Source organism: Typopeltis vanoorti, chromosome 20, assembly GCF_054136105.1.
Source record: "Typopeltis vanoorti isolate ZY-2024b chromosome 20, IOZ_Tvanoo_1.0, whole genome shotgun sequence".
Lineage (NCBI taxonomy): Eukaryota > Metazoa > Arthropoda > Arachnida > Uropygi > Thelyphonidae > Typopeltis > Typopeltis vanoorti.
In genome coordinates this window covers 44,811,033-44,828,346 of record NC_143568.1, presented here as the reverse complement: position 1 = coordinate 44,828,346, position 17,314 = coordinate 44,811,033, and the positions used below count along the sequence as shown (strand labels likewise).

The following is a 17,314-nucleotide window of genomic DNA, read 5'->3' as shown; positions in this document are numbered from 1 at the left end:
CTGTTTCCTCTTGATCCCTGGTCATCCCATTACTTTCCTGCCTACACATGCTCTCGCCTCCTCTTGGAGCATCCACCTTTCTCACGCTGTGTATCCCTGTCCACCCTGGGCCTCCTCGTTTCCCTGCTCCTCTTGCACACCCATTCTCTCATTTTCTATACTCATACCACTCACCTCTCCATTCATTTCCACTTCTTCAATCTCTCCTGTCTTACTCTCCTGCTCTTCCACATCACTCCCCTCTTGATCTGATTCATTTTCTCTATTCACTTCTCTACCTTCCAGCAGCAGTCTCTCCAAGCGACTCACACCATAACCACTCAAATGCAGTCCATCGCTCCCATACAGCTCACTTCGTCCCTCAAACTCATTCCACACATTAACAAACTGTACACCCATCTCCTCACACATTTCAGCCAGAATACCATTCATAATCCTTGCTCTCTGCCTCATTTCACCACAATCATACCTAGGCAACACACTGACCACCCTTCCTGTCACACTATTCTCTTTTATCTTTCCAAGCAGTCTCTTGACATTCATTTTGACATGCTCTTTGTTCTCTCTCAAATCATTTGTACCAATTAATACAATTAACTCTTTTGCTTGCTCCCGCCTCATATCCAATGCCTCAATCACTCTACTTATTTTACCGCCTGGAAAACATACCTTGTGCATTTTATCCTCTAGCACACCTTTAATAATGGAGTCGCCATACAACGCCACTCGCTCATCTTTCGTTAACTCTTTCATGCCATCATGATTTATTTTAATAGTTTTGACCTGAATTCTCTTAATTTCATTCCGCATCCATTTCATTTCTTGCCTCATCCAATCTAATTCACTTTCCGAACCTCGCGACACATTCTCTCTAACTTTCTAACTCTCGACCCCCTCTTCTCACATTCCCTCTCATTCATCCTTCTTTGTTTCCGTACTTTCGGTCCAACATAAGTCCAACTTTCACTATCATTCTTCTCACTTTCACTCTCATTTATCTTTCTTTGTTTCCGTACTTTCGGACTAACATGCGTCCAACTTTCGCTATCATTCTTCTCACTTTTACTGTCATTCATCTTTCTTTGTTTCAGTACTTTCGGTCCAACATGCGTCGAACTTTCGCCATCATTTATTCTTTCGATTTTTTTTACTTGCGATTTCTGCATTACGCAAGTTCTACTTTCATTCGTTCTCTCAATTTCGTTTCTTTTCACCTCACTTTCGTCCCTTTTAACATCCGTTACGGTTGTCAAATCGCTCTTTTTCTTTTTTCCTGATTTTTTAACATTTTTTCGCTTCTCTTGCTCACCATCCATTTCTTTCAAACGTGCAATCGCGACACAATCAGTACTAGCACTTTCTGTCATCAATTTCATATTCGCATTCATTAGTTCTTCGTTCAGGTCACACTTCGCACACACCCTTCTTCCATCCGCACTAAACATCCACAAATCATTTATGTAATCGAAGGAATACATATAACAGACCTCACACTTAACGAAACGACTGAAATCTACATTCAAATCATGGAATGACAATGCCGCCGCCATTTTTTTTTTTTTTCTCTCTGCCGGTTACTAGGTCTAATAATAACGATTTCGTAATTTAGTTTAGACAAGGAAAAAAAACCCACACTAATAATACCGGTAGCGTACAACGTTTACAGCCACTCTTACTCAAACAATTACGCATATATACTTAATTATTCCTAGTAAAAACTTATCTGAATCAGGAGCTCTTCAAAACACGTCCGCAGTACTTGGCCCACTAGCGCCCCCATTTATAGATATCTTTATTTGAATGCTGTATTTTTGCAACTTCAGTGCCACTAATTCATTTAACAAGTTTATTTTACAAACATGAACAATAGCACTCAGTCTCATAGAATGTCAGTAAATAACTAAATATCAGAAACATTCTGCAGTGAATTCATCAATCATGATGGTAGATACTAGCAGCAGTAGCACCCAGGTGAAACTGGGTGCTACTGGCAATGCAATGCAAATTTTTTTTTTTTTTTACCTTTTCTGGGAAATAATCAGTTCTAGGAAGTATCTGTGCGACGTATGGTGATTTTGGAATATCCTCATTATTACAAAGAATGTGAACAGCATAGTCTCCAGGTGCTGTGGGATGATATTTAACATCAGCAGATCCATCTCCATTATCATGACATTCGATTTTTGCTTGAGATGGTCCTTCAATGGAGAATCCTGAAAAGATAATGCACTAAAAACTTTAAAAAAAATAAAAAAGCAACTTAATATATAAACAGTGATAAATAAATAAAACTAAAACTAGATAACATGTGAAAACTTTATTTCTAACAGTTTTTTGGTCATGTCTCATAACTGTAGTTACTGAAACATACAGGTTACTTGGATGGAATAACACAAAAAGTAGAAGTGCATTTAAAATTGTACAAATTCTATACAATAAAAGTTAAATTAAAGATTTATCAGTTGCTTTAAATCTATTATATGCCTCACTAGTTCTCTTTGTATACCTTTTGAACAACAACAAATAAAAAAGCTTTTATGGAGAACTTTTGTTCTGTTGTAATGAGCTCTGTAACTAGAAAGAACTACATGCTGAATCACTGTTAACTAGATAATCCGGTTGTTGTTCTAAAGGACACATACTGACTTCTCTGTTTGACCAAAGTACAATAATTAAGACATTCTGTGAATTCCTGCATGGAACAATGGATTAAACTTGTCTTTCAACAAACCTAACAAGGATTTCAACTTTTATGTAGACAAACCAAAATGAAGAAGCCCAGCTATCTTTTCTAAAATACCTCAGACATACAGAATAGAAACCTTACAAATATCTTCCAGAATAGAATGATTACTATGATTCTTTATTATTTTCTTTATGAGATAACTGTCATAATATATACAAAGAATGTATGATGAATCTAATTCTTGTTATAATAAAGCATCAATAGAACATAAGATGTGATCATAATAGATAAATGTTTTGACAGTATTTAATTAGTATGATGAGATGTTGAAAGTTTATTTTCCACTTGGTTAGAGTATAATAAATTTAGTTTAATCCTTTATCCAAGTGTGAGCAAACAAAGTTTGCGCCTGAAAGTATCTTCAGGACTGGGTTAAGGTGGTACTACACCAGGGCAACTCGTTGCAAAGGTGGAGCAAGCTACCAACACTCCTATCCTAATATCTCCCATAATGCAAAACACATCTCCTTGCGGATATGTCTAATGTTATGCATTAAGGGAAGGGCCACTACCCAGACCGGTTTCGACCTTTATTGAGGTCTCTTCAGTGGGAGCCAGGCCCAAGTTGAGATATCAGGAAGAAGCATTAGCAGGTCATCTCCACCTATAGGAATTGCCAATTGGTGTGCCACCCTTTTTTAATAAATTACTCTGGATTTAGAGAAAGATGTTGAAAGTTTATTTTCCACTTGGTTAGAGTATAATAAATTTAGTTTAATCCTTTATCCAAGTGTGAGCAAACAAAGTTTGCGCCTGAAAGTATCTTCAGGACTGGGTTAAGGTGGTACTACACCAGGGCAACTCGTTGCAAAGGTGGAGCAAGCTACCAACACTCCTATCCTAATATCTCCCATAATGCAAAACACATCTCCTTGCGGATATGTCTAATGTTATGCATTAAGGGAAGGGCCACTACCCAGACCGGTTTCGACCTTTATTGAGGTCTCTTCAGTGGGAGCCAGGCCCAAGTTGAGATATCAGGAAGAAGCATTAGCAGGTCATCTCCACCTATAGGAATTGCCAATTGGTGTGCCACCCTTTTTTAATAAATTACTCTGGATTTAGAGAAAGATGTTGAAAGTTTATTTTCCACTTGGTTAGAGTATAATAAATTTAGTTTAATCCTTTATCCAAGTGTGAGCAAACAAAGTTTGCGCCTGAAAGTATCTTCAGGACTGGGTTAAGGTGGTACTACACCAGGGCAACTCGTTGCAAAAGCGTTGCAAATGTGGAGATGACCTGCTAATGCTTCTTCCTGATATCTCAACTTGGGCCTGGCTCCCACTGAAGAGACCTCAATAAAGGTCGAAACCGGTCTGGGTAGTGGCCCTTCCCTTAATGCATAACATTAGACATATCTGCAAGGAGATGTGTTTTGCATTATGGGAGATATTAGGATAGGAGTGTTGGTAGCTTGCTCCACCTTTGCAACGAGTTGCCCTGGTGTAGTACCACCTTAACCCAGTCCTGAAGATACTTTCAGGCGCAAACTTTGTTTGCTCACACTTGGATAAAGGATTAAACTAAATTTATTATACTCTAACCAAGTGGAAAATAAACTTTCAACATCTTTCTCTAAATCCAGAGTAATTTATTAAAAAAGGGTGGCACACCAATTGGCAATTCCTATAGGTGGAGATGACCTGCTAATGCTTCTTCCTGATATCTCAACTTGGGCCTGGCTCCCACTGAAGAGACCTCAATAAAGGTCGAAACCGGTCTGGGTAGTGGCCCTTCCCTTAATGCATAACATTAGACATATCCGCAAGGAGATGTGTTTTGCATTATGGGAGATATTAGGATAGGAGTGTTGGTAGCTTGCTCCACCTTTGCAACGAGTTGCCCTGGTGTAGTACCACCTTAACCCAGTCCTGAAGATACTTTCAGGCGCAAACTTTGTTTGCTCACACTTGGATAAAGGATTAAACTAAATTTATTATAGTATGATGAGAATACCATTAATCTACTTCCCTGTATTAGTTTTCTTTCTGTATAATTTCTATACACTGAAAACCATGTTTTCTAAAGATAAGAAGGTCCAGAAAGTAAAGAATTTAAATTCAACTTCTGAAGTAAACTGGATTCCTATGGTGGAGAAAGCTGATCTGAAGCAGGAAGGTTTATAATATTTACAAAGGAAGATGATTCAAAATAACAAAAATGCCAACAGCATAACAAATTCATATCAAAAGATCAAAAAATAAAATAAAACAAAGGTACTGAGGAATGTTTAATCTGTGCCAGGGTACAAATATCAAAAAATATTTTGTTTAATAAATATTTTTTATTAAACAAAATATTTTATTTGATTAAATAACTCATCCTGATACTCAACATTTTTTAATTTGATCACAAATTCAAATAATAATGTTATCAGTAGAAGTCTCTCTCTCTTCAGGAATTTAGATATTAGTATCTAATCAGAAGAAATTTTACTGTTCATCATTAGACCACTACTCTTCTTGATGTAGACCTGAAGTTCTATGGTTTGACTTTATAGTAGTTGTTGCTTGAATAAATAACTTCCATCCTTAAATAGCACAACCTGATGAAAAAAGTACTATGTTTGGCCTCTAGAATAGTGATTTCAAATGCATGTCAGTTCTATAACCTTTCTTGGTAGATTCAGAAGGAATTCAAAATATCTGAGAGAAAAGTAAAGATCTACTAACTTTTTCTTCATCTCTAATGTAAAAGAAAATTGCCATGAAGGGCAAAAGAGCTAGCAATAGTTTCATCATTAGCTCTAACAAATCCATTTTGAGCATTAAGAATATATTAGACACAAAAATTTAATAAGTCCAGCCTGCTCAGAAAGTGGTTCTTAGTGGCCACATAGTTAAAAAAGGTCCTCTATAAAAGCAGTTTCCTTTCAAAAAGACTGTGTTACAACTGTGAGACCACTCAGCATAAAATGAAATTGACATAACTGTTTTAATTTTTCATAATGCCCCATTAATACACCATGTTATACATAATTACCTTTGAAGAAGTTTAAGCCTAGCTCAATTAACATAAGAACAACCTTTTTTTAATCTATATATTATTAATGTTCGGTATATATTATTATTAAAATTACATTAATATTATTAATGTAAAATTAATATATTATTAATATATATTCTATTAATGTCATCATCACTGAATTCCTGATATGTACCCTCCAGGGGTATACAGGATATGATAGTACTACTTGAAAAAAACTTACCACTAACTTCCTATTTACAAGGCTCTGTGGAGAAAAGTCCAGTGCGATAACATTTATGTCCACAAACCATGCAGTTACAGCAGCAGCCTTATGACATGGTGCGTTGTCTTGCTGAAGTCAATTCTGTAGAAACACCACAAAATAGGAAACATTGTACCTGTCCAGAATGTTCAGATACCTCTCCGAGTTCAATGTTAGTAACACCACAAACAGAGGCCCGAGGTCAAACTAGGAAAAACAGGACCATGTTATCACACCGCTAGCACCAAATTTCATAGTTGGAGTAACACCCTCTGGTAAGACATCCATCTGCTCAGTAGAGGATGTAGTGAGATTCATTGCTCCATATCACAGCTTTTCAAGCTTCCATGTCCCACTGCCACACTCTTTGCACCATTGAAAACAATGCCACATGTTGGTTCAGGTAACGTGGGACTAGCATATTTCCTAGCATGGAAACCCATGTTGTGAGACTTGGATCTGAATGTTTTTAGGCCTACTTCAAATTCGTATTCCAGTCAATGCCCTGAAGTCCAGATTCAATGTATTGGCTAATGAATGGTGGCTTTTACATATCCTTTGTAACACTCTATAGTCATGTTCAGAGAGAATGGTGGGTTGTCCACTGCAGGTAGCACTTGCAGTTGACTCCCTGTGCATCCATCTCAGTGTAGTATTACTGATTGTTCACAAGGGATGACTTAATTTGTCAACAATTTGCTGAACAGATAGACTTGCAACATGGCATCCTATCACAATACCTCTTTCAAACTCAGTCAGTTCCCTTCTTGCAGCCATTTCACCGAGACACAGTGGCACTAACTTGAGAGCATCATATTCCTCTAATTTATACTGGCTAAAAACTTGTGGCACATTACATGGCATGGGGTGTCTGTTAAAACAACGAGTAACCAATGTTGCTCGTTGTTTTAGCAATCAATATCACTATTAGAATATTTCTCCCTAATAAAGCAGTTTTTGCTTTCGTTATTAGGTTTAGTGACATGAAGCCTATATTTCATCTATCACAGAGACATCAAAGAATCTGTCTATTTGAATGGTGCTACCAAAAGGTCCCCCACCCCAAATTATAATGTGTAGATTTGTATAACAGTGCTTTTGTGTAATAGACTGAATATAATCATTGTATTGTGGTATTATAGTTCTAAAAGCGTTCGCTTCGGTTTTTATTGTGATTAACGTGGAAGTGCTTGTTAACATTACAAAAATTGCGACAGTGGCAGCAAAGAATCAAGTGCCAACAGCACAGAAGGTTTCAATTCTGAGATCAAGTTTTTCCCTGGACTTTTTGCAATGGATAAGATGTAATAATTGTTTCATGTTTTCATCCAAAAACATTAAAAATTTATGGAGTGTTAGATGGAATGGTAAAAATGAACATATTACAGTATGTAGGAAATGTGATGAAAGGCTAGATGTTCCAAAAATGAGAATGGTGTTACCAGGAATAATCAGGAAATGGATGGAAGAGCTTGCGATGGTAATAACAGAAGTGACATAGAAGAACATAGGCAAGAATTAATGAAAATGAAGAGTCAAGTTAAAAGAAGAGAAGGAAATTGAATGTTTAAAGAAGAGCATAACTAGTGTAAATGACAAGGAAGTTAAGCACCTTTTAAGAAGAAGCAAGTATCTAAGGATGATAGCGTTGCTCTATATAGTGACTCAATCATTAAAGGTGTGGTAAAAGACAAAGTGCACAAGACATGTTTTACAGGTGGTAGAATAAAACGAATATCAGATGCGTTCCATAGAAGGAACAGGCATCAAAATTAGTGGTAGGCACAAATGACTTGAATAGTGCAACGAAGAATGTGGAAAAGAATTTAAAGTTGTTGCAGGAAGGGAAGAATAATAGTGTTATTGGAAAAGTGGTTAGTTTGTTGCCTAGATATGACAGTAGTGAGCTGAGAAGGAGAGCAATGATATTGAATGACAAAATGGCTAAATTGTGTGGAGCAATTGTTGTTTAATAAGAGTGCACAGGGTCCATGCGAAATTAGTATGACTAAGAGTCAGAGAGAGAGAGGGGGGGTTGAGAAGCAGGTTGTGGAAGGACGGTAAGAAGATGGATACAAAGGTGAAGAAGTGATTATAGCAGAGCAAAGTAATGCAGTGCAGAATGATAGGGATGATAAGAACATAAATGAAAATCACAGTCAGGATCAGGGGAAGAGGGATGGTCAGAATGAAGAGAGAAGTGCACTATAGCAGAGAGAGTAAAAAGTGAAAGAGTGATTGTGTTGATGGGATGGCCCCAAAGACTGGAGAATTGTTATGGTTGTACACTAATATACAGATTCTCAGAAATAAAGAAATTATCATAAATAAGGGCTGAGTTTGTAAGCATTGATTGAATTATGCCCAAAATTAACTGGTATAAGTGAAACTAAGTTGACTGAGGATGATATACTGTCAGAACTTGAAATGGTAGGATATGGATTTTCCAAAAGAGTAGAAAGATGAAGAGAGGAGGAATGGGGGGTAGAAGTATTGTTAATGATAGCAGAAAAATTGTGTCCTTCAAGTGTAAAATAGTAGTACGTGGTGATTGTGAATGAGGTACTAACATTGCCACCTTTGGTGAAAGTAATCATGAGGTTTGGAAGGTAGTCAAACAGGAAAAAGTTATCATATGTGGAACTATAAGGTAGATAATTATAAGAAGCTCTGTAGTCAACTAGCATCAATACATTAAGCTGAATTGTGTAGAAAAGATGTTGACAGTGCATGGGAAATGATAAAGCAGTATCTAACAAAAGCAATGCATACCAAGAGGCTTTTTTTTTTTTTATTATTATCATGGTATTATTACATCAGATCATAGAGGTCAAATTCATGTATTTTATACAGCACCTTTTATGGGTTGTTATAAAGTTCACATTTAGAAATATTCATCTACATTAGTAAATAAGTCTGGGTAGCCAACGCAACTCTTGATTTGGAAATGATGTCAGAGTACAGAAATACCAAGAGTTAGCAAATAAATAGAATAGGAGTGAGATGGTTGGCCAATCAGGTCAAAGCTAATCCGAGGGATTTTTTTTGCTATGTGACAAGCAAGAGGGAAAATAATTATGGCAGGTTGATGCTGGTGTATAGTTATGAGCAGAGGATGTGATTGTGAGTGGGGGGGTTTCCCACTTCCCTTCAGTTGGTGAGAGTGATCATTAAGTGATCACCTGGGTTGTGGCTAGCCATATGAAGACTTCTGTGAGGAAAGGAAGTATGTGAAATTATAAGGCTGGTGATTATGAAAAGCTTAGGAGACAGCATGGAGCTATAGCATGGAATGAGGTGTTAAGTGTAAGGAAGATAAATGCTGTGCAGTGATGTGCAAATGTATTCCAAAGTCAAAAGACTGGATAAAGCAGGTGTCAAATGGATGAATAAAGGGATTAAGCATGATGGAAGATTTGGAAGAAGAGGATACTATGGAAGAAGCACAAGATGAATAATGGCAGCAATCAATTGCATGAGTAGTAAAAATTGCAAGCCAGGAAGGTGACTGAGTTGGTAAGAACTGCAAACAGTATAAGCAGAAATTATCAAATCAGGAGAAGAAAAGACCCTAGAGTTTTTCAGATATGTGGCAAGTAGAAGGAAGAATGATTATGGTAAGATGATGTTAATAGATGAAAATGGTAAAATGGCAACTGCAATAGAAGGCATCATTGAAGTATTCAGTGGACAGTTTATAAGAGTGTTTCATCCTCATCAGGGGTGAAATATCATGACAAACTCAAGTGTAGAGGACATAGAAAAAGATGGCTTAATTGGGAGTGAGCAGGCATTATATGAGGAAATAAATAAGCTTGATAAGGTGATAGGATTCCCTTAAGATATGGTGATACATCTTAAAGGAATGTTCCAGGGAATTGGCAGTAGCACTGGCATGTCTATTTAATAAAATTGTTCCACTGCATAAAGGTGGCGATAAGGCTGTGGCTGGCTACAAATTACAGGCCAATCTGTACATCCGGAGTTGTGGAGAGATTGGCGAGAACTAGAGAACTAGGATACAAAAATAGGTTGATAATAGCAGTATTCTCTGTGGTTGTCAGCATGAGTTGTTAAAGGGAGATCATGTTTTACCAACTTATGTACTATAACAAGGTGACAAATGTCTTAGACAAGGGAGATGCATATATAGTGGTAAACTTAGATTTTGCAAAACCTTTTGATAGACTGCCAACATGACAAGTTGTCAAATCAAATGAAATGGATGAGATTGGATAACAGACTAGTGAGTTGGATCTGTGACTGGCTGTCACAGATCCAACTCACTATGGGATGGGTTTAACTGCTGATTTGCAACTATTTGCATATTATGCAAAATTTGGGAGAGCAATGCAGAGTCTAGTAGATGTTATGGCCTTACAGGAGGACTTGAATATATTGTGTGAATGGACTGGTAAATGGAACTGTCAGTTCAATGTTGCAAAGTGTAAGGTTTGAAATTTGGTAAGCAACAATGGGATGCAAATAAACACTTGGTGGGAAAATTTTGAGGTACAGGAGATGAGAGATCTGGGAGTGATGGCGGACAAGAACCTGAAATTCAGGGGGCAACATTGCACAAGTTGTAAAGTCATCACATCGAATAATGGCAGTGATGTGGAGAACCTTGATGTGCAGAAATAAAGAGGTTATGATTCCTTTGTATAAGGTCTTGATCAGGCCTCATATGGATTATTGAGCATAGATTTGGTCACCAAGCTTTCACAGTGATGAGGATGTCTTAGAAAGGGTCCAGAGAAAATTGACAAAAGGTGGTAAATGATCTTTTGAAAGAGGAGTATGAAGATAGATTGAAAGAATGTAAATTGCAAAGCCTTGTGAATAGAAGGAGGAGAGGAGAGGGATATGACTGAGACATAAGTTAGGAGTTATCAGGTTAACATGAAAGAAATTTTTCAAAGAATGGAAGAGGAGAGATAGAACAAGAGGCTATCCCTGGAAACTGTATAAGGAGGATGTGAGCAGAGGAGTCAGTTCTTCGTTGGAAGTTTTTTCACTTGGTTATACTATAAATTAAAGATACCAAGAAATTATATACTTGGTTTAATCCTTTATCCAAGTGTAAGCAAACAAAGTTTGTGCCTGAAGTATTTTCAGGACTGGGGCAACTCGTGGTAAAGGTGGTATGACTTCACATCACTTGCCTTGGTATCCCATAATGCAAAGTACATCTCCTTGCAGGTATATACTGCTATTAATTTTGGGAAGGGTCCCTACCCAGACCAGTTTCAACCTTTGTTGAGGTCTCTTCAGTGGGATTCAGACACAGAGGTCTGGCAATGCAAGTGATGTGAAGTCATACCACCTTTACCATGAGTTTCCCCAGTCCTGAAAACACTTCAGGCACACACTTTGTTTGCCTACACTTGGATAAAGGATTAAAAAAGTATCTTTAATTTAGAGTCAGTTATTTGCATCCAGAGTGGTTGGTGAGTGGAATGAATTGCCTGAGTGTGTTGCGAACGTAGACACAAAGAATCAGTTTAGGCATGGTTGGAAGAGATTTGCATGTGTGTGTGTGTGTCTTCCATGAGGAGTCTCTGACTACATGGAAGTCAGATGTTAATAATAATGGCTACCCTTATCTGCATCTCCTAAGCATCCACTCTGTTCCAGATGATTACAAGGTTCCTTGTTCTTAAAAATTGTTTTATTATGGTCAAACTGGGAGATCTTCCTATGATCCAAAACTATGATCAGTCTGGTCTAGCTAACCATGCTTTGGATACTTAGCATAGAATCAAATGAAAAAAAAAAAAAAAAAACTATGCTTGGCTACAACAAATAAACTTGAAAGACTTTTCTTAGAATCAGCAGGAGATCTGTTAAATCAACCTAATCTTACTAAATATGGTAGTCTCAAACTTTCCTAAGATTTGGGAAACACTAATTCTTAGATCTCTCACCCAACAAGTATGCATAGAGGGTGTCCCTCATAGGACATTATGCTTTTCAGTCTAACTCTCCCCCCCCCCCCAGACTTATGTGCTTGAGTGTGCTTTCACAATTTTAAGATTACATCCCTGACGATCTCTCTGTGACAGATGAAATAAAAGATCCAATAAACTTGCATTTTATTGTTTCTTTGTGCTGTATTCATTCTATTAAACTTAATAATGAGTTTAAACTAGCTCAAACCTAAATACTAGACAGATTCTCAAGGTATTGGGGATGTCGAATGTTTAGAAGTACATAAAGAGGTTGTATTTTGAATATTAAGTGCTCTGGATATCAGAAAGGCAGATGTGCTGTTGGCTGTTTAATGAAAATTTTCATTATATGAATAGTGGGGAGAAAAGAACAGAGCATCTGTGGGCACTGAGTGTATGTGAGAGCTAGATTTTTATTGCACAGAGCAGCGAGTGAGCGGAACAGCCTACCTGTTGAAGTGGTGAGTGCATCTATTGTAAATGAGTTGAAGAGAAGATATAAATGCTGCTAGTGTGGGATGATGTGCAATCTCCCTTCAGTCCTTTACTCCCTGAAGGTCTTAAATAATACTAATAATATCAATCTGATAACTTACCAAGAGATCCAGTTTCTCCATTTGTCTCAACTGTGAAACAAGCAGGATAGCCCACCACACCTCCAGTTAAACCTGGTCCATAAGCACGGATCTTTGACTCTTTATATGGACCTACATTTACTTCAAAAGGACTTCGAGGAATTTCCTGTCCACCATAAGTGATTGTTACCACATAACGTCCTTCTTTCGGTGGTCGATAAAGACACTCATAAGTAGTGTCATCTAACTTATTTATGTCCACATGCTCAGGAGTTCCACCTAAATTTATGAATATATATTAATGAAATTTAATTGAAAATAAATTATTGCTAATCATTATCAACTGTTTAAGCAATATACAATAAGCATATTAACAACATATCAAGAAAGATCTCTTAGCATGAAGTCACATGAAGAATGTTAGCAATATCCAATAGGATATTACATGAATTCTTCATAATGGTAAATTTTGGGCATTAGAAAATGACACAGTTATACTACAGTATCTTTAAAATGGAGAGAACACAAATGAAATCTTTACAGATTAAGATAATCTTGATAGCACTATCTCTTCAGACTGTTGCAGGATTTGAAGGCTCAGAGTGGACTGAAACAGGAACCAACCACCAGAAAATACACTGATATCATGTCCATAACCCATTTTTCCATAACAGGTGACTGGTGGATGGCAATTCTGACCAGGTGGCAACAACAGGCCAAATGAGTCCACGCCACAAATGAAGTGGACTTATTTAGTAATACTTTGTCAATGCATTTCATAGAGAAAGTGATGAAGGAATATGAATAATTAGAAATGAACAAAGCAGATGTACACGAGATGCTGAGTTGATTAGATATAAGGTTCTGGAGTTGGATGACATACTGCTGCATCCAGGAATGTGCAAATAAGCTGAATGTGTCCCTAACCTAGTCTTGGAATAAAAAAAGATCCTGCAGGAGTGAAATGAAGATAAACTAGTACCATTTCAAAAGATGGCACTAAAACAGAGGTACCCAGTTATGAACTAGTACAATACTAGAGAGAGAGACTGAATTCTGCATACACAGGATTCAGTTGATAAGTGTAGGATTCTCTATGATAGGATCTGGGTTCAAATACCACCTAAGATGTGAAGAAACTTTATCAGGGCTTTTCAACTGAAGGTGAGTTAGCTGGTCTCGTACAGAAATGGAATATTCTTCTTTTCAAAAATCTTTTGTTTTTCCTTCCACAAAACAGCAAACTGGAAGAAGAATACACAATTTACAGATTTAATATTTGCCTAATATCTAGTTGCATTGGCTGTATATCCAAAACACCCAACCAGCTATGATGGTCAGCAAATGTGTGTAAAGGAGGAAGTTTTGCTTTAGAAATCTACTTGGATTTATGAAAAATTTATCACTGTACTAAAAAAGGTAACAGTGGTACATGGTAAAGCAACCACTGCATGTAAATGAATGCATGCAAAAATCAGAAAGAAGATAAACAACAGATGAACTAGAAGTGAATGAGACTTATATACAATAATTTTTGTGGGGGGAGGGGGGGTATTTGGGAATATATTTTCCGGATTGCCAAAGGCAAGTTTGTGTACAAAATAAGAGGTGAAATAGATAGTGGATTCTTGGGATGTATAAGAAACTGGTTGTATGAAAGACACTAGCAAGTTATTTCAGAAGGAAGTCATTCACATGACAAAGGGTTCTTTTCTTGGGCCACTGCTTCAACTATTTGTGAAACAATTTCATGTGGTCTCATAGGATGAATTTATTAAGCCAGAAAACATGACAATAGTATTAATTACTAATAAGCTAATATTTCACTTACTATCTCAATAAGCATCAAAACAAAGAAGCTTTAGAAAAAAACCATTAAGTAGAAAGGCATGCAGTTACAACATGCCACAAAGTTGATAGTATGACCATTATTACCTTATTATGGTCAGTTTGACCATAATAAGATAATTTGCAAGAACTGGGAGATCTTCCAACATCTGACTAGGTGAACACAAGAAACATCTGCTGCTATAACTATAGTTTCTGGTCTAGCTGCCCGTGCTTTAGATGTGCATTACTGAACAACATAAACTTGAAAAACCTTTTGTAGAATCAGCAACAGATTTGTTAAACTTTATGGCTAAGGCTGGCTAATGGCACCATAGAGGCTGTCCCTCATAAGACTAAGCTTTTAGTCTTTTTTTTTTTTTCCCCACTTATTATTTTGAGTGTTTATGTGCTTTTACAATTTTAAGATTGTATCCCTCATGATGTCTCTGTAACAGAGACAAAATATGGGATCCAATAAATTTGCATTTTATTGTTTCTCTATGCTGTATTCATTCCATTAAACCTAATAAGTGAAAGTCAACAGATCAGAATGGGATAGTTAGTATAAGGCATCAAAATAGGGATGGGACAAATGGGCTTCTGCAATTCATGTATACTAATGCCAGAAGTATTAGGAACAAGAAGGAAGAATTTTTGGCCTTGGTTGACACTTCCAGTCCACAGGTTATTGGCATTAGTGAAACATGGCTGACAGAAGATGATATAGCTAGTGGGATTGAATGTCAGGGGTATGGTGTGTTCACGAGTGACAGGGTGAATAAAATGGGGGAGGAGTGTTACTGATGATCTACAGCCAAGGAGAATAGAAGTGGAACTGCAGGACAGAGAAAAGAGCACATTTGAGGCTAATTGGTGAGAGATTGAGACTAGCAGAACAAAATATACAGTTGGGTGCTGCTATAGACCAGGTGATGGAATAGATCAGTGGTCTCCAAACTTTTTTGATCGCGTACCCCCAAGACAGAAAAAATAAATAGCGCGTACCCCCAATTGATTGAGCAAAAATCTATTGTAATAAGTATTATAAAGAGAAAATATGCCTTGTATCATCATATAATAATTAAAAAAGCTAGATATTTTTACACATTATTTTTATTATTAACAGCTTACAAACATATTTATTACAATATTTAATGTGAACAATGGCCTTGCATTTCTTTCATAATTTCTTAAAATTCTGTGATACGAAGGTCTGGTTCCAAGTTTAATTTATTTCGATATTTGGTTTTAATACCTCTCACTGCAGAAAATGATACCTCACATAAATAAGTAAAACCAAACGGTAGGAGTACATCATTTGCTGTGTTTATTAAATTGCTATACTTGGACTTCAGCCCCATCCAACAATTGTGAAGAGATTTTTGTTGAAATTTGTTTTTCAGAGATATGTTGTATCTAATGTCAATTAATTTATTATAATATTAATATTAATTCATTATTTCTGGTGTAAACGCAAAAGGAAGCACAAAAAGGCATTGGAATTGCACAGAAACAATATATACTAAAAAATCATTAAACTTACTACAAATGTGGTGTCATCTGCAGATAGCAGGATAACTAAGCAATTTTCTTTCTCTAGTTGGGCTTGTCAACACTAGGATGCTCTACAAACAATGGCAGTGATAAGAAGTAAGAGATTTACTCCCTAGTTTTTTTAAAAAACATTACAGCTTTGTCATGGACAATTATGTGTGCAAAGTCGCCCAATATGCGCTACTCACAAATTTAAGGTTACAGGATCTTTATAACGTCTTTGTCTATATCAGATAGATGTTTAATTGATGAAAGAAAGTAATATTCTTTATCTTTAATTAATTACTTAATTTTTTTCCTATCAATATAAAACTTTTTTGACGCACCCCCACATATCGACTCGCATATCCCCTGGGGTACGCGTACCCCACTTTGGAGACCACCGGTGGTCTCCAAAGTGGGGGTTATTAAGCACACTATGCAGTTATTAAGGGATAACCATCTGCGACAGCATGTAATGGAAAATACTAGGGATCAGAGAGTGCTTGACCTAGTAATTGCATCTGAGAATTTGGCTGTAACAAATATGACCACGTAGCCACCAATTGGTGAGAGCGATCATAGGGTCTTGACTTGGCAGGTGGCTAAAGGTGTGGAATTTACAATTAAGACAGGGTACATGCGGAATTATCAGGCTGGTAAGTATGACAAGCTTAGGAGATTGATTGGTACAGTGCCATGGCATGTAAAACTGCAAGGGCTGGATGTTGATAGTGCATGGGAGGCAGTTAAGAAGTGTTTGCATGAAGCAATGGCTGACTGTATACCTAGAGTCCGAATAATAAATCAAGTAGGGGTTAAATGGATAAATAACACCATTAAGCTTGGGCTGCAAAAAAAGAAACACCTATGGAGGGAATTTAAGGAGAAAGGTGACCGTCAGGCACATGAACAGTATAAAGCGCAGGCCAGAAAGGTAACGAGTGTGGTAAGAAAAGCAGATTATGAAAGAACACTAGCCATGCAGGCTAAAGAGAATCCCAAACAGTTTTTTTGATATGTTGCAAGTAAAAGAAAAAATGTATATGGCAGAATGATTTTAAAGAATGCCGATGGTAGGGAGGTAACCGATTCAGTTGATATAGTTGAATTACTGAGCGAGCACTTTGCAGGAGTATATCATCCAGGTGGTGACATTGCAGGAATGAATGAACCAATAGATTATACGGAAATTGTGGTGAATGAAGTGGAGGTGAGTAGTCTATTACAAAACCTCAATGTCAATACATCTATGAGATTGGATGGTATACCAGCTTGTGTCGTACGTGAAGCGGCTAAAGAATTGTCAGTGCCCTTGGCCATTTTGTTTAATTTTGAGTCTCGGGTCTGGGTTAGTCCCGAGGAGGTGGAAAGAGGGGGAAAATAGTTCTACTGCATAAAGGAGGTTCCAAGACTGCTGTTGTAAATTACCGACCGATTAGCATATCAG

General features: G+C 37.0%; 1 protein-coding gene across 2 annotated transcripts in view; it reads right to left on the bottom strand.

Annotated features, from left to right (window-relative positions):
- The window catches only part of LOC150095403 (filamin-A-like), a 640,838-nt gene that overhangs the window by 362,969 nt on the left and 260,555 nt on the right, over window positions 1–17,314 (bottom strand). For both annotated transcript variants that reach the window (XM_090410722.1, XM_090410723.1), the window contains exons 10-11: window positions 12,523–12,780; window positions 2,023–2,213 (exon numbers count right to left, since the gene is read on the bottom strand). In XM_090410722.1, the coding sequence (XP_090266848.1) occupies window positions 2,023–2,213; window positions 12,523–12,780 (449 nt within the window). The remainder of the gene's footprint in view (window positions 1–2,022; window positions 2,214–12,522; window positions 12,781–17,314) is intronic.